Source organism: Elgaria multicarinata, chromosome 10, assembly GCF_023053635.1.
Source record: "Elgaria multicarinata webbii isolate HBS135686 ecotype San Diego chromosome 10, rElgMul1.1.pri, whole genome shotgun sequence".
In the NCBI taxonomy this organism is placed as follows: domain Eukaryota; kingdom Metazoa; phylum Chordata; class Lepidosauria; order Squamata; family Anguidae; genus Elgaria; species Elgaria multicarinata.
In genome coordinates, this window is record NC_086180.1 from 58,970,095 (window position 1) to 58,991,718 (window position 21,624).

General features: G+C 43.2%; 1 protein-coding gene across 2 annotated transcripts in view; it reads right to left on the reverse strand.

Moving 5' to 3' along the window:
* Positions 1-21,624, reverse strand: part of DLC1 (DLC1 Rho GTPase activating protein) — a 290,227-nt gene that overhangs the window by 130,042 nt on the left and 138,561 nt on the right. The window contains exon 1 of one of the 2 annotated variants that reach the window (XM_063135177.1): positions 20,176-20,514. The exons of the other annotated variant lie outside the window; for it this stretch is intronic. Coding sequence (XP_062991247.1) covers positions 20,176-20,293 — 118 coding nt within the window. The 5' untranslated portion in view covers positions 20,294-20,514. Of the gene's footprint in view, positions 1-20,175; positions 20,515-21,624 lie in introns of those variants that run through there. 2 annotated transcript variants of the gene reach the window in all.

Consider the following 21,624-nt stretch of genomic DNA (forward strand, 5'->3'; position numbering starts at 1 on the left):
TCATGTTAGCTTTCCTTCCAGATCTGGCAGATTTTCACGGCAACAACAAATCTCCCCCCCCCCCATTTCCCTAGGGAAATCGCTTCAAGCATGTTCATTTAACAAACTAATTTATCATTCCAAAATACTTCTTCCTTTGTTCTATAAAGCTTTTTTGACTGTAAAACAATATTCCCAACATACAAATATCAATCCAAATGACGCAGATAAAATAATGTAGTACTTTATGTTGTTCCAGTGTAAGATAGACTCAGGGTGCATTTAAGAGCCAATCTTTGGGAATTTGGCCAATTCCCAGTATTTCACTTTGGATACTGATTTCACCTTAAAGCTGCAGATTGTGGAAGAATTAAGCAAACAAAGATATATGGTTGTTTGATCCAAGTCTTGCTGCAGTAAGAGGAAATCCTTTAATTGACTTAAGTGGGGGCTCGCTAGGTCAGTTATCGCATGCAATCAAACACAAACCTCTTTCTTATGTAACAGAAAAGGGAAATCATAATATACTTGGTTCAATATGTACTGACATATTTAGTCAGCTGCTAACAGGCTAGCAGGATCCTGACTGTTTACGAGGCTATGACATGCTAAGTCTCGGTATGCAAAGGTTTTTTGATGATAGGATTTAAAGTTCCAGGCAAGAACATTCACAAATGGGACACAACAACACCCTCAAGACTGCTTCTCGGATTATTTGAAAGAGACGCAGGAAAGTGAAAGAAGCACACCCTGCCTAAAGCTCCATGAAAGCATTGACAGAGTAACACACATTTCATGGAAAGACGGCACTGCAACCACTTTTGATTCCTTCCATCTACACTTCTTATTCCATGGATAGTTAAGAATCTTATATTTCTGCTGCAGGCATTTGAATGGGAAGATGTCATGTTCTGAAAGTCTGTAGCACAGCCTTCCCTAACTTGGTGTCCTCCAGATGTTTTGGACTACAACTTCCATCAGCACTGAACATTGGCCGTGCTGTCTGGGGCTGACGGGATTTCATGTCAAAAACATCTGGAGAGCACCAGGTTAGGGGAGGCTGCTGTAGCACGTGAACATCTGAAGGCAGGACTAGAGATTACAGATGCAAAGCTCTGTGCCTTGTTCCGGTAATGTTTATTGAGATTCCATTATTAGCTATAACACTGAAGCATGATGGCAGATATATATTTTTAGCACTGATAGACTTGATAGAGGTGCATAAAATTATGCATGGTGTGGACAATGTGGACAGGGAGACAGTTTTCTCCCTCTCCTATAATACTAGAACCTGGGGTCATCCCATGAAGCTGATTGCGGGGAGATTCAGGACAGATAAAAGCAAGGACTTCTTCTTCACAGAGTACTTCTTCACAGCTAGTTGGCCGCTGTGCAAACAGAGTGCTTGATTAGATGGATCCTTGGTCTGATCCAGCATGGCTCTTCTTACAATACATTATGAGCAAGCCAGGGGGAAAACAAGATGCAAGGCTGTTGATTTTGGTGGCAGCCGAGTGTCTGTTGCAATGACAACTTTTGGCTTAAAGCCTTTGCAATATTGATTTGTAAGGGGACAGGCAGCAGCATGTAACGGATCTCTCCAGGCAGGATGGTTGGATTGTGAACTGCTCTCTTTTTGCCAGTTGACTCAATGATGTATATTTGGGCTTTAAGACAATGTTTGAATGTAATTTTACATCATTTTCTATGGGACTCTTCTTCTGTTACTTATGCTTACTCAGTTGCTTAAACCTATAGGCCACATGATGTCAATTGCATCTTTGCATATAATATGCACAGGGCTGGCATCAAGTGTTGGCATGGTCGGGCACTTGCCGATATCCCAAACCTTATCCATGGGCCCGCTGACAAGAGCCCCTTCAACCTGCTCCTTCTCGTCAGCACTACAACCTGTTAGTTTATCCAACTCTCACTCTGGCCCAGAGGGAGAGAGAAAGCAAGTAAGCAAGCAAACACAGCAATGGTGAGAAGAAATATTGGTAGCTGCCACTGTCTGCTTGCTGACTGGCTTTCTGCTTGGCGAGCAACAGCAGCTGGTGGCAATGGAAACTTCTTCTATAGCCCCTGACCCCTTTCTCTCCAGCTCTAGCAGGAAACCCCCACTCTTATCTCCAAATCTAGATCAGAGATAAGAGCTGGAGTTTCCCTGCTGAGAACTGAGCTGGAGTTTCCCTGCTGAGAACTGAAAGGTAGCCTTTCTTTCAGTGCAATGCAGGAAAACTCCCTCTTTTCTTCGATCAGTGGTTGGAGATAAGAGATTTAAAGGCATTTAAACTTTAAATATGTTTAATTTGAAAGGGTATTTAAATACCTTTAAAATTTAAAGTTAAAGACTAAGGTATTTAAACTGATTCTGTAAGGAAAAGGAGTGAGAACCAGAGGTTTGTGTTTTAAAAATCAATTTCTGTGGCTTAGTTCTGAGTAGACATGCCATTATTCTGTTGCTTATTGATATTGCAAGAAAAAAGTAAAGGCCCATGACATTTCACAGACAGGAGCTGAATATGGCAATGAAAGGGGGGTTCAACTCTTTCCTCCCCAATTCCTTCTGGCACTTTGTTTCTTCCCAGCTCTTTATCCTGTCGCTTTCAGCCCCCCCTTCTGCCACTTGGTCTATTTCCAACATGTTTAGTCTTCAAGATATGACAGAAGTGATCTAACATGATTGTTGTTGTTGTTTATTCGTTCAGTTGTTTCCGACTCTTCGTGACTTCATGGACCAGCCCACGCCAGAGCTTTCTGTCGGCTGTCGCAGCCCCTAGCTCCCCCAATGTCAAGTCTGTCACCTCCAGAATATCATCCATCCATCCATCTTGCCCTTGGTCGGCCCCTCTTCTTTTTGCCTTCCACTTTCCCTAGCATCAGCCTCTTCTCCAGGGTATCCTGTCTTCTCATTATGTGGCCAAAGTACTTCAGTTTTGCCTTTAATACCATTCCCTCAAGTGAGCAGTCTGGCTTTATTTCCTGGAGTATGGACTGGTTTGATCTTCTTGCAGTCCACGGCACTCTCAGAATTTTCCTCCAACACCACAGTTCAAAAGCATCTATCTTCCTTCGCTCAGCCTTCCTTATGGTCCAGCTCTCGCAGTCATAGGTTAATACTGGGAATACCACTGCCTTAACTATGCAGACCTTTGTTGTCAGTGTGGTGTCTCTGCTCTTAACTATTTTATCAAGATTTGTCATTGCTCTCCCCCCAAGAAGTAAATGTCTTCTGATTTCCTGGCTGCAGTCAGCGTCTGCAGTAATCTTGGCGCCCAGAAATACAAAGTCTGTCACTGCCTCCACATTTTCTCCCTCTATTTGCCAGTTATCAATCAAGCTGGTTGCCATAATCTTGTTTTTTTTTAGGTTTAACTGCAACCCAGCTTTTGCACTTTCTTCTTTCTCCTTTGTCATAAGGCTCCTCAGCTCCTCCTCGCTTTCAGCCATCAATGTGGTGTCATCTGCATATCTGAGATTGTTAATGTTTCTTCCTGCGATTTTAACTCCAGCCTTGGATTTGTCAAGCCCAGCACGTCGCATGATGTGTTCTGCATACAAGTTGAATAGGTAAGGTGAGAGTATACAACCCTGCCGTATTCCTTTCCCAATCTTAAACCAGTCCGTTATTCCGTGGTCTGTTCTTACCGTTGCTACTTGTTCGTTAGATATATGATACATATAATGCAGAGGGCTTTGTCTATTGAGCAGTACAGAAATATAATACATGAAACAAAATGAATCAGCTATAGTTCTTTGCCGAGTAACATAAGCACAAACAGGTCCTGCTCCAAAAATCATTCAAGCTACATTTAGATTGGGGTGGGGGCGATTGAGGTGAGGGAATGGTAAAGGAAACAATGGATGAACACCAGCAAATGCAGTTACAATCACCGCAGAATAAGAACTAAAGGGTTAAGCCAAAGGCTTCATGGTACAGATAGGTTTTTGAAAGAAAGAACTGTGGCTGTACCATGTAGGCTCTCTGGGAGGGAATTCCAGGCAGCACGGGCAGCAAGGGAGAGGAAGAAAGCAAACATTCTTAATTTGTACCTGATATTTTAATTTTTTCCCTGGAAAGTATGCTATAATTCTTTATAAGAATAAATATCCTGTGTAGGGTTAAGATGACAAGCAGTGAAACAATGGTCAGAATTCAATCTATTCATGTTTTTCTACTCCTGCGCTTCCTGATATCTGAGTTGCTTGGTGTGCAAATCCTCAATCTTGAACAGAATTAACTAATTATGCCACTCATTTTAATTGAGAAAAAAAAAGCAATCCAGTAACTTTTTCCTTATCTTAGAACTGACCTTCCCACAGGCTGCATATCCTGTAGCAGAACTGAAAACACACATGATAACAGGGAAGTTCAGCTACTTCTGGGGTGGTGCCAAGCACTAATTTCATTTCCCACTCCCTTCCAATAACACTCATGTGCAAAAGAAGTTGGACGCGGCAAACAAAACATAGAGACAGCGCTGCTTAGAAGTTAATCAAAACATCAATAAGTCATAACATCTGGAAGTCATCACCCAACCAGTGACGTCAGGAAGTTGTCAAATGTTCACCGTTTTGCGGCCGTTGTAGTATTTGTTGAACAAGGGCTTTCAATAAGCTGATGGGCGAAATGTTTTAGCACTTTCTCTTTGAGAAAGGCTGAAAGATGTAACAAACTTTTAAAGCGGGGGTGGGGTGGGTGAGAATACACATTAAACTGGCAAATAAATGTTCTCAAACTCCTATGCCAAGAAAACTCAGATGTAGGAATGGAGGGTGCATTTATAGGGAGAAGAGGAGGGCTCAACCCTTCCTGCACCTGCTGATTCTTCTCTGCAGATCATTTATTTAAAATAATTATATTCTACCTTTTAATTTCACAGAAATTTACAAGGCAGCTTCCAAAAAAGATACAATGGGCTGGTTCTGACATAACACTAAGCCATAGTTTATAAGCTGCAGTGAGAATCCGGCTCACCTGCTCTCCACTATCCATCCAGTGTTGTCGCAAGGAATTCGAGAGGTTCTGGTTACATTTTAGAATAAATTAGCCTTGCCATAGCATTTGAACCCGGACAAACTGTGGTTAATCATAAGTAACGTTAGTGAAAACAAGCCAGCTTCAAACCATAGTTTATGAAGCTGGATTGTTTCAACTAACCATAGTTAAGATTAAGCACAGTTTAGGATTTGGATGACATGCTAAACTGTGCTTAACCTATAATGGAAGTGGAAACTTCCAATCTCCTCAAGGCCATGCCAGAGGAAGAAAAATCAAGTGTGTGAGAAGACGGCTCACTGAAACTCATTCTCATAATGGTTTGGTACTACCTCTAAATACAGTCACAGTAAAATCATCAGTTCAAGGCCATAGCTAGACGGAGCGAAATCCCGGGGCGATCACCGGGATCATCCTTGTGCATCCACATGATGCACAGGGGATCCCAGGATCAGGGAGGATGATCCCTCCCCTGCCCTGGGATCTCGACCTCCCCTTTAGCCCTGGTTCTAGCAAGGAGCCGGGAGCTGCCCATGGGGTGCAGCGCTCCTCAGGAGCACTGCGGCCATCGGGGGTAGGGTGGGGGGAGCAGGGAAAATAAATTAAATTTTAAAAATTACTTACCTTTTGTGCATTCATGCACTGCTGGCCCTTTAACAAAAAAAATAAAATTATGGCAGGCGTGACGCCTCTCCTTCCGAGGTCGTAACGTGTCGCGTGTAAACAGAGGAGGGATCTCGCAATAAACTCATTGTGAGATCTTCCCTCCTCTGTCGCGGGCAAAAGGTAGGTCTAGCTAAGGCCCAAATCCCTCCCCACAAAAAACCAAACACAAAAATTAATTTAACAAAGCAGAACATTGCATGAAATAATTAAAGAAAGAAAAACAATAGAACAGTAAATTTGAAAGGCAGTACTAAAATCAACATCACTGTTCATTAAAGTCCAGGCAAATAAAATAGTTGTGACCAGGTACCTACAAGATTAACACCATATGCACTCAGCAAATACGTCTAGGGAGGGTGTTCCATAGCCAGGGGCCATCACAAAAGGCCCTCTCTTTAGTTGCTACTTCCAAAGGTAGAAAGAAAGACCTCAGGATTAGATTGTAGTGACCGGGCAAGTTCATATGAGAGTAGGTGGTCCCAAGGACATTAAAATATCAAAACAAACACTTTGGCTTGTACCCAGAAGGGTTCAAGAATCCAACGGAGGTCTTTTAAAAGATAAGTCCTTCAAAGGTATTTCTCTCCCAGCTGGGTTTACTTCCAGTTTATAAGCCCAGTGGTTTATTGAAACATCTCTCTCTCTCTCTGTGTATGTGTGTGTGTGTGGATTTGTGAGTGCCCAGTAATGAGCGTGCTATAAACCACTTGTCTGTTGATCCTCACAGTGGTGGGAAAATGTGGGAGATCTATGAGTGGAAGACATCATCCAATGGAAAACCTCCACCCCCCACCAAGCAAAAGTCTGTGAATGAGGGCTAGTAAGTGAAGTCCTGAAGTGAAGGATGAAATTGAAAATATCAAGGACATTGACAAGAAGGGGATATAGCCATACTGGGCTCAATAATGGACACACAGTCTTGTGGTCCTGCACACTTGCAGGGTTTTAAAATGATTTTTTAAAAAAGTTTGTGAATGTATTTGCACATTCGTAAGGGCTCAGAAACTTAAATACCTTTGGTGATCTGATGCAGGAGGGTGGGGGAGTTTCCCTTGTAAACCAGTAACCCCAGCAGACCAACTGCAGAAATGATGCTGATATAGGGATTGAGGAAACAAGGATTTCCACCACAAAGGCCCCTGGAATACAGGGCAGCAGTGGCCAGGAGGACTGAAAGGGAATGAGGGGAAAACAAACCACAGCAAGTTGCTGATGGGCAATGATCTGTTGGGAGTAATGGACAAGCCACCCACCATGGCTTATTCTCAGGGTAGCTTGGCTTGATGTGTGAACTTGCTCAATGTCTTCTGATTGGTAGTGCTAGGAGACTTTTCTCTGGAAACACCTTGGTATTGGGAGAATGGTGTCTTTATCTTCCAAGAAGTGAATTGTGTTTACATCTATTGGCAATAATAGTTGTTCAAAATGATCGCACAACCTCAGTATTGGCAAGGCTCCACAGGGTAAAAGTAGGATTTGCCAATTAAAACATCACTAGTGTAAAGCAGTGCTATGTACTTAAAGCCAAAGAGGTATCTTCCCTCCCATCAGTTACGTTCCTTCTTCAAATCAATTGTGGAACTGTGACTGTCACACAGGGAGGTGCTATTAACTGTCCCACAATCCTGCTTGCCCCTGATCACTGGTTGGCCACTGTGTGAACAGAGTGCTGGACTAGATGGATCCTTGGTCTGATCCAGCATCAGGGCCCTTCTTATGTTCCTATGCTAAGTTCCCAGCTTTTCATGTTCCCCTGTATCTCCATTTTACCTGAAAAATAACTCTTGCATCATAGAAGGAAATGCAACAGTTCTATATTGTAATTAGCCAAGAGGATTGTAGCACAATATTGATGAAAGCAGAGGATATTTTCTAATGATTCCCTTCTTGAACCAAAGGATCATTTCATACATTACAATTTGTATTGCATACTATGTAAATATGGCAGACACCTGCACAAATGGTAGCTTTCGCTGGCAACAACATACAGTATAAGTGATGGGCAGGTAAGTAAGAAGCTGTGGCAGTATATTCCATCTACAAAATATATACCTGTGCACACCAACTTTAAATGACAATGCCTCTTATGAATTCTCTGTTTGCCATTAGGCTCCCCAGGTTAAAAAGCAACATGAGAGGTGGCCTTAAACCCAAAGTGTATGTATATAAACCAGGTCTGCAAATATCTTGTAATTCGCCAAGCAGACATATATTTTGGACCGCTAAGTGCTTAAAACACAATCAGTGTTTTTACAGTCCCAAACAAGCATCAAACCCAGGAGGTTTATCAAATGAGCCATCATACCTGCCTGGTAGGCCATGTTTTGCTTGGTAGGTCACAAGTTATACAGGCCATATATACACACATTTCTAGGAAAGAGACAAATGAGTACTGCCATGAGCAGTAAAGTCACAAACCCTGACGTTATGCCATTAAACATTGCCAGAACAAACGTTTCAAATCAGAGCATGATTAATGTGCTGCATGTACCTTGTGTGGTTCACAAATGTAATTAGCACAGTTGATTATATCCAGTGTTGCATTCTGGGTCTTGTAACTTTTCCAACAGAAATAATTGAGCAACAGACATTGAATATGGCATTGTCTTTTTTCTTTCTTTCTCGTGCAAGGAGAATTTCAAAAATGTCACCAATGCATTCTATGCTGCTTCTATCGAGAATGCTCATTGCCAAAGAATAGCAGCACCTACTGGATAATACACCAAAAAGAGATGTTATTTTCGTTACAGGAGACTGGAACGCTAAGATGGGCAGTCAAATGACATCTGGAATTACAGGTAAGCATGGTCTAGGAGAACAAAATGAAGCGGGACATAGGCTGATAGAATTCTGCCAGGACAACTCACTGTGCATAACAAACACTCTCTTCCAACAACCAAAAAGACGGCTTTATACATGGATTTCACCAGATGGCCGACACCGAAATCAGATTGACTACATCCTTTGCAGCCAAAGGTGGCGGACATCTATACAGACGGTAAAAACAAGACCTGGAGCTGACTGTAGTTCAGATCACGAACTTCTTATTGCACAATTTAGAATCAAACTAAAGAGAATAGGGAAGACCCAGAGATCAGTTAGATATGAGCTCACTAATATTCCTAATGAATATGCAGTGGAAGTGAAGAATAGATTTAAGGGACTAGGATTTAGTAGATAGGGTCCCGGAAGAACTATGGACAGAAGTTCGCAACATTGTCCAAGAGGTGGCAACAAAAAACGTCCCAAAGAAAAAGAAAACCAAGAAGGCAAGATGGCTGTCTGCTGGAAGTAGACACTGGAAGTAGCCCAAGAAAGAAGGAAAGCAAAAGGCAACAGTGATAGGGGGAGATATGCCCAATTAAATGCAAAATTCCAGAGGTTAGCCAGAAGAGATAAGGAATTATTTTTAAACAAGCAATGTGCGGAAGTGGAAGAAGACAATAGAATAGGAAGGACAAGATACCTCTTCCAGAAAATTAGAAACATCGGAGGTAAATTCCAGGCAAAAATGGGTATGATCAAAAACAAAGATGGCAAGGACCTAACAGAAACAGAAGAGATCAAGAAAAGGTGGCAAGAATATACGGAAGATCTGTATAGGAAGGATAATAATATCGGGGATAGCTCAGACGGTGTGGTCAGTGAGTTAGAGCCAGACATCCTGAAGAGTGAGGTTGAATGGGCCTTAAGAAGCATTGCTAATAACAAGGCAGAAGGAGATGACGGTTTCCCAGCTGAACTGTTTAAAATATTGCAAGATGATGCTGTCAAGGTGATGCATGCCATATGCAAGCAAATTTGGAAAACACAAGAATGGCCATCAGACTGGAAAAAATCAACTTATATCCCCATACCAAAAAAGGGAAACACTAAAGAATGTTCCAACTATCGTACAGTGGCACTTATTTCACATGCCAGCAAGGTAATGCTCAAGATCCTGCAAGGTAGACTCCAGCAATTCATGGAGCGAGAATTGCCAGATGTACAAGCTAGGTTTAGAAAAGGCAGAGGAACTAGAGACCAAATTGCCAATATCCGCTGGATAATGGAGAAAGCCAGGGAGTTCCAGAAAAACATCTATTTCTATTTTATTGACTATTCTAAAGCCTTTGACTGTGTGGATCATAACAAACTGTGGCAAGTTCTTGGTGGTATGGGGATACCAAGTCATCTTGTCTGCCTCATGAGGAATCTGTATAATGAACAAGTAGCAATGGTTCCTTCCATCCCAAATATGAAGAAATTTGTGAATGTTGCTAAATTCTTATAAAAAATATACCAACATGAAATTCACACCCAACTCCAAAGGCAAAATTCAATAGCCAAATTACATGCTATTCCCAGCTTGGAGAGGACCATGTTGTACCTGCCTGCTATATAGCTGTTAAAGAGGAGAACCCTATCAGAAAAGAGAGAGGAAAGAATACACAGGGATTCAAACTCAGACTTTTAAGAGCTGAACACCCAAACTCCCTGCTTTGTCAGATTTGATTTCTCCCATATTCAGATTATTTTAATCTCGTTTTTTTCTAACCTCAAATATGAAGGAATGTGTAAATTTGAGGCAATTCTGATCAAAAACTAATCGAAATAGAATTCTCAACCAATCCTACTCAGAAATAAGTGTGCACAGGATTGAATGCAATCTACTTTAAGAAGGATTTAGAACAATTGGAACAAGTTTGGAGGAATGAAATGACAATAACAAGGAAGACCTACTCCCTAAACTTGGAGCTATAATATGAGAGAAAGAGAGAGTGACACTGCATATATGATTAATTCCTCCTGGTCAGTAATAGTTCCATTTTTACTCTATTCAGATTTCATCTGGCATACTGTGGCCTTAGCTAGACCATGCTATGCCCCAGAGCGAACCCTGGGATCATCCCTGTGCGTCCACATGACGCACAGGGGATCTCGGGATCAGGGAGGGATCATCCCTCCCTTTCCCTGGGATAGAGCCCTACCCTTTGGGTCCGCTTTTTCCACGGTCTCAGGCTGAGCCCAAGATCGTGGAGCATGTGGCCCGTTTCCGCGGGTTTACCCAGCTCTGCATGATTACTCGTGTGGAGCCGGGAGCTGGGCCCATCGGGGGTAGGGTGGGGGGAGCAGGGAAAGTAGGTAAAATTAAAAAAAACCTTACCTTTGCTCATGAGTGTTCGTGCGCTCCGTCTCCTTTAAGAAAATAAAAAATGGCAGGCACAACGCCTCTCTTCCTGAGGTCGTTGCACCTTACGTGTAAACGAGGGTGAGATCTCATGTTAATCGCAATGCGAGGTCTCCCCTCCTCTCCCCCGGAACAAAAGGTAGGTCTAGCTAAGGCCTGCGTCTAGTTCTGGGCACTGCGGATTATAATGGGTTCAGAGGAACACAACAAAGATAGTCAGCATATGGAAAACAAGTCCTCGGAAGAAAAGTTGAAGGGACTGGGCATGTTTAGCTTGGAGAAAAGATGAGAAGAGAAGGGGACATGATTGCTGTCTGCAAATACCTGAAATGGCTGTCATATATAAGAGGGTAAAGACTTGTTCTCTGCTGCCCCACAGGGCAGCACTAAGGGCATTTCCACATGAGGCATTTATTGTGCCCTTGTCATTCCCTACTCACTGTTGTTTATGGGTTTTTTAGAAGATGTTGTGACCTTCCTGATTCACTTCCATGTCTCACCTGTACCTTTTAGTTGTTGTTTTTTTAGAGCAGGGAAAATGTGGCATTTTCCTGTGAAGGCGAAAGAATGTGTGATTTCCTCTTGTTTATTTGAGTGATTTGACTCTAGGTGGCACAGTGCCACCTAGAGCATATTGTAGTGGAAAACCAGGAAAGGAAACCAGTGTGATGTAATCATTAGAGTGCTGGACTGGGAGTCAGAAGATCTGGGTTCTAGTCCCCACTCGGCCATGGAAGCTCACTGGGTGACCATGGGCCAGTCACAGACTCTCAGCCCAACCTACCTCACAGGGTTGTTGTTGTGAGGATAAAATGGAGAGGTGGACCACATATACCGCCTTGAGTTCCTTGGAGGAAAAAAGGCAGGATATAAATGTAATAATAAACAAATTGTGCAGTACTCAGATCTCAATTTTGTCATGAAACAGAAAGTAGATACAGCAGATTAACAGCCAATTAACAGCCAATTAACAATTAGAAAAGCAATACGAGATCTAATGGGCTTCAGTTACAGGACAGTCGATTTTGTAGAAATGTCTTGATGGTACGAATAATTTGACAATGGAGGAAATTACCTAGAGGCTGGTGGGGTCTTCTTTGCTGGAAGCTTCAAGCAGAGGCTGGACAGCCAGCTTTTGGGAATGCTCTACATTAAGATTTGAGCATTGAGCAGGGAGTTGGACTGGGTGGCATACAAGGCTGCCTCCAACTCTTATCACTCTTAGCATGGTTCCTGTGCATCCAAATGCCACACAGGGGATCCCAGGAGCAGGCAGGGACGATCCCTCCATTTTCCTGGGATAACCTTGAGGTGTAGAAAGGGCCTGTAAGTTATAATGTAGCATATTACTTATGGAAAAGATCTGTTTTAAAAATAATGGAAAATGACAAAAGAAGAATTATTATTTTTCAGTGTTTGGTGGATTTATGCAAGATACTGATAAAGCAAGAACACTGGCAGTTGCATTATAGTGAGGCTGCTGGAAGCTTCACATGTCAGCCTTCAAATGAGAAGGGCAAGGGTGTTGAAAAAGAAAACATTCCAAGAGCTGAAGATAAACAGCACGAGACTCACACCGCAACCTCTTCAGACAAGAATGTGAAGGAGTACTGGAAAGCTCCGGAGAGTGACAACTTCAAGGGAACTGACTATGGCAAGGAACCTGACAGGTTTTTATTTCAAGTTCGTTTTGAAGATGCTTGCTCAAGCTTCAGATGTGCAGCCAGTCTCCCTGCACCTTTAGCTCCTCGATGATGGACAAGCTCTTTGACTCCCCAGCTCCATGCCTCTCACCAACCCTTCGCCAAACAGCACATATGCCTCCCATTTCCTCCTGCCCTGTAGGAAGGGTCCACCCAGCCTTTGCGTGTGTGTGTCCCCCTCCCGCCACCAGCCACCTCCAAAATGCACGACCCGGCCGATTTGCAGGCTGCGGTTTACCCTTTAGCCAAGCTGAGCCTCTACTTCCTTCACCGCCCCTACACTGGCTTGCCAACATTCTGTAATTGACTAAAACCCTTCAAAGTATTTGAAGCTTATTATTATATAGCTGAAACAATGTTTGACTGTACCCCCCCCCCAAAAAAAACCCCTCACTCCTCTAGCTGCATGTCAGGTAACAAGCACCACTTTAGTATCCACATAGGACTTGCGTATTTGAAGAGTGTAGGTGTCAACAGGAAATGTCAATTACAGCAGCTCATTGGAAGATGCCTTAAGTGGTTCTTTTTAGAAAGGTAAGATATCTAAACAACAACAACAACAACATTGTAGTCTGTGAAGCACCATACATACTAATGGTGCTACATAAATCATAAAAATATATATTTTGCCCATAATACATTCCATGTCTCTTCTTTCCCTGCATTTTGGCTATTGCATGAGTGTTAGGATGCAAAATGACCTCAGATGTAATGACACGGACACATCATTCCTTCTTAGTCATTATTATTATTATTACTATTATTATTAGGTTTTGATGGCTCTTTGTATTATTCACCTATTCACTGTGCCGTTGTGAAATCTTTGCTTGTGATACTATGCTGCTATAGTTATTGTTATGTTGGATCCTACATTTTATTTACTCATGGAGCGAGTTTCATTCTTACGTTTTGTGTTGGATCCTGATCTCGTGTTCTTCACCTCAATGACATCTGAATACACATGTTCTCAAAGTAGTCCTGTATTAATGAGTTCCCTTGATTTCTTATGCTCAGTCAGACCATTGTTCCATCAAGCTTAGCATTGCTTCCACTGACTGGCAGCAGCTTTCCATGATTTCCAGACAGGGACTTTCCCAGCCCTAGCAGGAGACAGCAGGTTTGAACCCAGGACCTTCTGCATGCAAATCATGTGCTCTATCACTGAGCTGCAGTCCTTCCCTTCATTAGCATCTCTTTAGAAAAGACTCTCAAGGTAAAGCTCTTCCAAGGTTACTATGACCAGTATTGAGAAAATTTCCAAGGGACCTGGGGGCTACCATGACAGTGCCACACTGGCACTGCATTTCCCCCAAACCCTGTGGTTTCATTCCTGCAGAGTGGCACTGGGTAATCCCCATGCGAAGGAGGGAGTCCAGAGTTTCAGGTACTGCAGCCATCCCCCATGGACTCTTCCTGGCTTCAAGCGTCCAATCGGCGGTCGCTGTCAGCCAGGAAACGCCTCTGCAGTGAAGCTGGAGCAAGGGCCATATTTCCCTTGATCCAGCTTCGCAGAAAAGCCCCATGGTGGCTGCGAGGTAGATGCTGCGTCTTTTAACAGATGCAGCACCATAGTGCTGTCACCACTGGGCTTTTAAAGCATATAGTCAACCTCTTGACTAAAGACAGAGAAAAATCATAACAAGGCCTGGAATACAAACTTACATGGTTAGCCCTTGTTGATTTCAGTATGATTTGAGTTCACAAGCTGTAATCCTAGCACATCGAAATATTTCACTAATCTTTCATGGCCTTTTTTAAAAAGCCCTTGGTTCAAGGAGATGCGACCTGTTTACCAACAACTGGAATTCTGGAAATGTTTGAGCTGAAGGCTGCTTTCGTAGTTGATGTGGCAATCATGCTTGCCACAGCTACACAAGTATTTGCTAAGGTAAACAGATAAGCATGAAGAGGAAACATGAATCTCTCAACACATGTTGGGCATGAACCAGCAGGGAGCCAGAGCCAACCATGAGTCCCTGGTGTACAGTGCTTGTGCATCCCCAAGTATTTGGAGATGTGTTCCACTTTACATTCATATCACAGCAAACACCAGTGCAATACTGGTGCCACTGTAGCAAGTACAAGCACTGCTGAAAATGTGAAATTTCTCTGAACTCCACAGTTCATGATAGTTTCCCGGGCACAAGTAATATTGTTCACTTCAAGGGCCTCCATGTGAAAGGGATGAATCTTGTCCTTCTGTCCCATGGTGCTTTAACTGAGGAATGGGGAAATGGATCTATGAACTTACTTCCCTTCTGTCCAGCCTAAACAAATATCTTCAGCTTCTAACAGTTTGTCTGAATGTTTATTCCTGTTTCCCTCTGCTGAGAGCACTAAACTTTAATAATGCCACAAAACATATGGTGCATATGTCAGGCAGAGAGATGCTCCAGCGTGTTTTCTCTCCCTTTCTACTACTCCCTTTCAGGAGAATCTTCCCTCAATGAAGCACCTCACTATACCTGAGTAAATGGTTAAGAATTTCTGTAGTGCTTTAAAGCCCCAAATAGACAAGACATGGGAAATCCATGATTGGAACACACGTGTTTTTATTCATTCAAAAGAGCTGAAGGGGATCAGATCAGGAAAGTGGGCTGAGATAGGAGGTGTTTAACCTTCCCTCTTGCACCATTTTCTTGAACTATATTGGCCTTGCATCAAAATGTGTGCTTGTCACAAGGAGGGGATGAGACTTTGACACCTTCCGGTATGGTATCTGTATACTTTTCCTTATGGGGTGAGTAACTGCTTCTTAGGAGTGTGCATGGGGAGGGTGGGGAAAGATTAAGGTTGGGAAATTATGAGGGAGAAACGGGTTAAGCACTCTCCCCCCCCTGCGGTGTTCCCACTGTGTCTGCTTTTAAGCCTTAAAAACAACAGGGTATTTGATAAGAGATTTCCCAGTGTCTCATTTATTTTGGCTTTGGGTAAGCAAACTACGAAACATATTTTCTCTCCAGTGTACTTTTTGGAACAAACCATGGTAAGTAATGTAGGAAACAGCCATATTCATTTCAAAATGGTTATATCTAGAAGTAGATCTGTTTAATCTGATTGAAGTAGACTTCACAATGAAAGCTGCACTCACAACGCAGCAAAAAGATTTAAAGAAGGGTTCTCTTCTGAGTGAAAGGGGAGCTGTAGCCAACAAGACAATCTCAAACAAAAGACGACATTCTCTTGTTCTCTCTGCCCCCTCCTTTGCCATGTACAAGGTTTTGAATCCCCATGTAGAACCAGTGTGGTGTAAGTGTGGGCTTGGATTGGGGAAAAGTGGGCTCAGACTGCCCCTTGGCCATCAAACTCACTTAGGGTTGCCATATGTCCCGGAAAACCGGGAATGTCCCAATTTCCAGGAGATTCTGAAATGTCCCGACCGGCTGGGAAAGAATCCCGGATTATGGTCCAGGTGGCTGGAGAAATTCTGACCTCCAAAATGGTGCCTTGACCCTGCACAGTGGAGCAGCAGCAGCAGAGAAAAAGACGCATCAATCCGGTGCCTTTTCCAGAGCATCACCGCTCCTCCACAGGCTCATCTGAGTCACTCACCGTCACTCACCTTATTGGGCCTGCGGATGCGTAGAAAAGGAACAACAGTGAGGAAAGGCGCACGTACTCTACTCAAGCTACCTGAGTCCCATGCAATGCAAAGGAGTTTGGTGAGCTTGGCTGGTTGTGGTCAGACCTTTCGGGTAAGTGTAGGGCACAGCTGCTGGGTTATTTGTGGGGGAAGAAAGAGAGTTTTGTGGGGGAGAGGAGGGGGGAGCGAGTGGTGGATGAGGGGGTGAAGGAGAGGAAAGGAGAGAGGGGAGAAAGGAAAGAAAAGTCACTCCGCCCAATAAATCACCCTTCAACAATCCACCTCCTTGGATTTGGGTTGCAAGCCTCAAATCTGTTACTTGGAAGTAAGTTGCAGTGAATATAAGATGTCTGGTTTTACAGTTGTTGATGTTTTTATTGAAAAATTGGGCTTTCCCTAGACATTTACATATTGCTTAGTTTTTTTTTTAAAAAAAAATCCTAGCCCCCCCCCCCCCTTCCCCCAAATTTTGTCCCAGTTTTGTGGATTCAGAATATGGCAACCCTAAGCTCACTGGATGACCATCTGTTAGCCCAGGGACAGGCAACCTTTATGGGCCATGGGTACATGTGGCAACATGGTGCAACTACAAAATGGCTGCCATGGGAGGTGTGGCAAAGGATACGTATTCGGCCACAAAACTAAGTACAACACAAAGGTGGGATCTGAGTCTGAACACTAAACAAGTCCTATGAATCCAGTTTTAATATCATCAGAAGCATATTTCCCAGCAATCTCAGCTACCAGTAAGAAAATATATTTTTTTTAAAGTGGGATGGGTGGGGCATCTTGGTGAGCACCAAGAAAGGTGCCCGAGGTACATTGGTGCCCATAGGCACCATGTTGTCTACCTCTGTCTTAGTGTCCCCTACCTCACAAGATTGTTGTGACCATTAAAATTGGGTAATTCCTAAGCTTTATTCATTCCTAAAATTAGGTAATCCCTAAACGTCTTAGAAGGTAAGGTGGAATACAAAGGAGATACATAGGACGTAAATTAACAAACAGACCACATTAATGGTATTCAGCTATTTCTTTGGTCTTCCTTTCCAGAATTCTGAGGACACTCTCCCAGGAAAGACTTTCAAATGTGCTTCAAGCAACTTTTTTAATGCTTGAATGAGTATTAGCTGTGCTGCACTAGATGATGAAATATGGCTATTTAGCAAAAAGAAACCCAGGCATATTATTGTACCTGTCAACCTTGGATCACCAGCTGACTCTGGAAAATAAAATGCTCACTTCTTTCTACAGCCCTCCAACATCTAATCTCTGAGCAATTTTTTTTAAAAGGAGAAAGAAAAAAAACCCTGTGACTGATCGTAAATGTCTGCCATCAAGAATATAAACATGCCCTTCCTTATCAGTATATTTTAAAAGGCTTTGGGAAGGGGCTTCAGTTTCATTTTAGGAATGTAACAGTCCCAAGTAATATCATTAGCAGTCAACCTTGCCGCTGATATTTCTTAGCCTTGTTTTAAAATAAAGGGGGGAAAAGAAAAGAAAAATAAATATGTATACATTGACTTTTGTTTTGATAAAACTTCCCATGATTTTATAAGTATGTCACACCAGGTTCAAAGGCACAGATTACACATACTGTTACATATCTCTCCATGTGTGAAATACTGAGTGGAAAACAAGGAGCCAGACATGCTTGGAGAAGTGCTAGATGGTGTTTTTGGAGGTTGGGCAGATATTCCTGGAAACTGTTGACATCAATGGCAAGTTAAACTGAACTGTGAACAGAACAGCTTTATTCAGGCATATCAAGAAGAGATCTTTAACGAGGTGGAAGAAAAGGCAGGGGCACTGGATAAGTGAACATCCACTAGTTCAGCCTTCCTCAACTTGATGCCTTCCAGGTGTGTTGGTCTACAACTCCCATGATTCTCAGCTGGGGTTGATAGGAGTTGTAGTCCAATACATCTGGAGAGCACCTGCACTAGGTATTATGGTTATGCTGAATCAAAGACGTCTACATCATCTGTGCTTCATCATTGATTCCTTTAAGTTAGTGGTAAAGATTGAACTTGGTCAGGTAGAAACAGGTTTTTATATCATGGATGCTCACACATGTCCTACAGAATTTAACTACAAAGAAAATGGTAGTAACCCGCCCCCCCTCCAATCAATACATCCTCTAGCATGGCTTCACCAGTCTGAAGTAAGTCCCATGACTTTAGTGGAGCTTACTTCTGGGTAAGTGGGTACAGGATTGCAGCCTAAGGAAATTGCACTTAAGTCACATTGATTTCATTGGGAGCCAGGTCATGACTAACTTTTCACACTGATTTCAATGAGACCTACATCATCTGAAGGATCACAAGTTGCCCACCCTTGCTTAAAGTCAACTAACTTAGAGCTTTATGTATTTTATAGTATTTTTGTATTTGATGTTGTTGCCCACCTCGATCCAGAGGGAGAAGCGGGTAATAAATAAATAAATATATTTATTATTATTATTATTATTATTATTATTATTATTATTATCATCAGTTGAACTTTTTATTGTACGCCTGCTACTGCCCCTTTACAAATGTTTGCATGTCGTTTAGATGACGTCCACCTCACTTTTTGATCTGTCTTTTTTTAAAAATGGAATGTGCCACCATTTCCTGCTGCGTGCAAGAAAAGCAGCATGATAAAAATGCCCCCTGAATGGGCCATGTGGTCATTGCTGCTTCCTCTTTGAGCTCCATCAGACGAGCATTTTATTGCATGCTTGTTGCTGAGCACTCACAGATTGTTTTGGGTCGCTCTCACAGAATTAATCACAGAATACAAGCAAAGGGCCGTGTGTGTGTGTGTGTGTGTGTGTGTGTGTGTGTGTGTGTAGTTTCATCACTAGGCAGAGAGAGCCAGTATAGTGATAGCTTTGCCTTGTTTACTTGTGCTTGTGCAACTGAAGGAAAGCTGCTGAAATATGCTCTGCAACAGCCTTCCCCAACTCGGTGCCCTCCAGGTGTGTTGGCTTACAACCCTCAGCATTGGCCATGCTGGCTGCAATAGTGAGAGTTGTAAGTCTAACAGTTCTGGAGGCCAGAGAAGGCCGCATTCAGGTTGCATTCTTGAATCAGGTGTGTTTCTGGGCTTTCTCACTGTGACACATCTTCACACTGGGCACGAACGACGTGACTTCTGTCCGGTGTAAGCTAAGCTTAGTAAAACCGCAAGCAAAGTGTTCTTATCACCACCACCCCATTTTCTAAACATCACAGTTTGGCCAGGGATAATTGAAGTTTCTGTCATTACCCGTGCAATGGAAAACTAGGGATCTGGGATTATGGGAGAGATCACACCCATCTTCTTCAGATATTGGAAATCTTGGGACAATTAAAAAATAACGCTAAAACAGGAAACAGTCTGGCATGCATGTAAGACCATAACGGTAGAGAACAGGACCAAGGTCATGACAATCTTCTCCTTCAGAACACACAACAAACTGCCCTCCCCATTTTAAAGCCTGCAAACCAAAATAAGGCAACCTGGGTTCTTGAAGTCTATGACTCAGTTTCTATATCAAGTGTTTGGTGCTGTCATAAACAACACGTGTTTGGACTGCAGAGCAGGGGCAGCCCTGTCAGGAAAAAGAGAAAAGAAAAAGGCCAGCAATTTCTCACCACACTGCCAAAAGACCTATGTCTTCCTTCTGGCAAGGAAACGGCCCATAAGGCAACCCACCGAAGCAAATCATCTCAACAAGGCACAAGAGCTGGACTTCCCCACAAAATAATAATAATAACAACAACAACAACAACAACAACAACAACAATGCTTCAACTGACTTTGCCCTGAGAGAATTGGAGGGCATAAATCGGAGCTGTTAGATTCCTTGCTTTTGCTTGTGTGTGTGTGTAATATAATAATAAAGACATTGATTACAAGACTGAAGCGAATGAATCTCATGCTGACAAAAAGCAATCAATAAGACTCAGGCATCAGAGGATGAGGAAATTTTGCAGGGGGTGATGTTCTTACTTACAGCCAATAATAGCCCCTCCCTACAATCATTAGGGATATGTTGTCGTCCCCCCCAGTAACTAAAAATAGTTTCCAACCTCCTCCTCACCTGCCAGGCGTCGGTCTCTTGTAGTTTTCCAGATAGCATCCAGGGCTCTGGTAGTGGAGTTTTTAATATGATCACTGAATGATCTTCTTAAAGGGGCTCTCACTGGGTGCTGATCCATAATGCGGAGAAGAAAATGTCACAACCACAACGTAAAGAAATATATCACTCCAGGCAGGCCTCAGGAGCAAGGGACATTCTCTGTGTTGTTATTTCCCGGACATTCGCTCGGTGACGTGGGCCATTGCTTGGAAAAAGCTTTCGTCGTCAGCCGTTTTCCCCCTTTCAAGATTCAGGCATTGCAGTTCTTCCCACTGCAGACACAGGGAAACGGAGAGACTGCAGGCAACCTATTGGCAAGCTGCCAGACTCAGGGCTGCTGCCTGCCACATCTGGAAAGGCTTACCAGTGAGCTAATGATGATGATACTCTCATTTAGATTTGGAGCGTTAGCAGAGCAGGGATCGCGATAGGTCTCCAGCTCCCCGGTCTGATGAAATAAAGCGTGCTGGGCTCGTTGATTTTCACATGTCCATTTTCAAAGGCAGCGTATTTTTGCTGAGCTGACACTTCAGGTGATCTGTCATTTTTCAACAGAAGACGGGCACTAAGAGAAAATGAGATAGGAGGCGGCCTTTTCCCTGATATGGCATATTTGTTTTGTTTCCCAGGGTCTATTCTCTCCCTCCCTCCCTTTCTCACACATACTTCTAATTGCCTCTCGAGATTTTTTCCAGCCCTTCTACGAAGTAAGCAGTTGATTTGCAGTGCGTAATTCCATGAGTGCTTCATTTCTAAGATGAGAGGGGTGGAGGGGCTCCCTGAATATCATGGCCTCTGATAAAACCTGTGAAGTTCTCCTTGCTGGCTTCCAACGCCATCAGCCTGTGGGGCAAGGTGTTTGGGTGTATATTTGCTGGCAGGCATTCAGCTTCTGCCTGATCAATACATGGCATGCCATTGAATATTTGCAGCAAAGATAACAGGCTGAGTTCAGCATGTGGCAGCAACGTTTAGACAACTGTCTGGATTGGAGCCGGGTTGCCCGAAGGGTCGTCTCTTCTTGTATATACCTGCTGAGACCCTAAGATCATCTTCAGAGGTCTGCTACAGATGCCCCGCCAAAGGAAGTGAGGTGGGTGACTACTAAGTGGCATTGAGGCAAAAATTTTGCGAGGGCAGCGGATGGTCCTCATGGGTCCAGGCGGATTTTTGTCCCAACACTAGAAGGGGGTGCAGGTTGGGGCAGAACTGTTCCTCCCTAACCTGCACCCCCTTTGTCCTTTTCCCTCTGCCATTAACACAGCAGGGGGAAATATGCCACTTCCCCAAGACCAGGGAAATGGTGTGTTTTCTCCCTCCACTCTAATGCCAGACCGGAGGGAGAAAATAACCAATTTCTCCACCCTTGATCTCTCACCAAACACCTTGCCAAAAGGCAAGAGCTGCTGC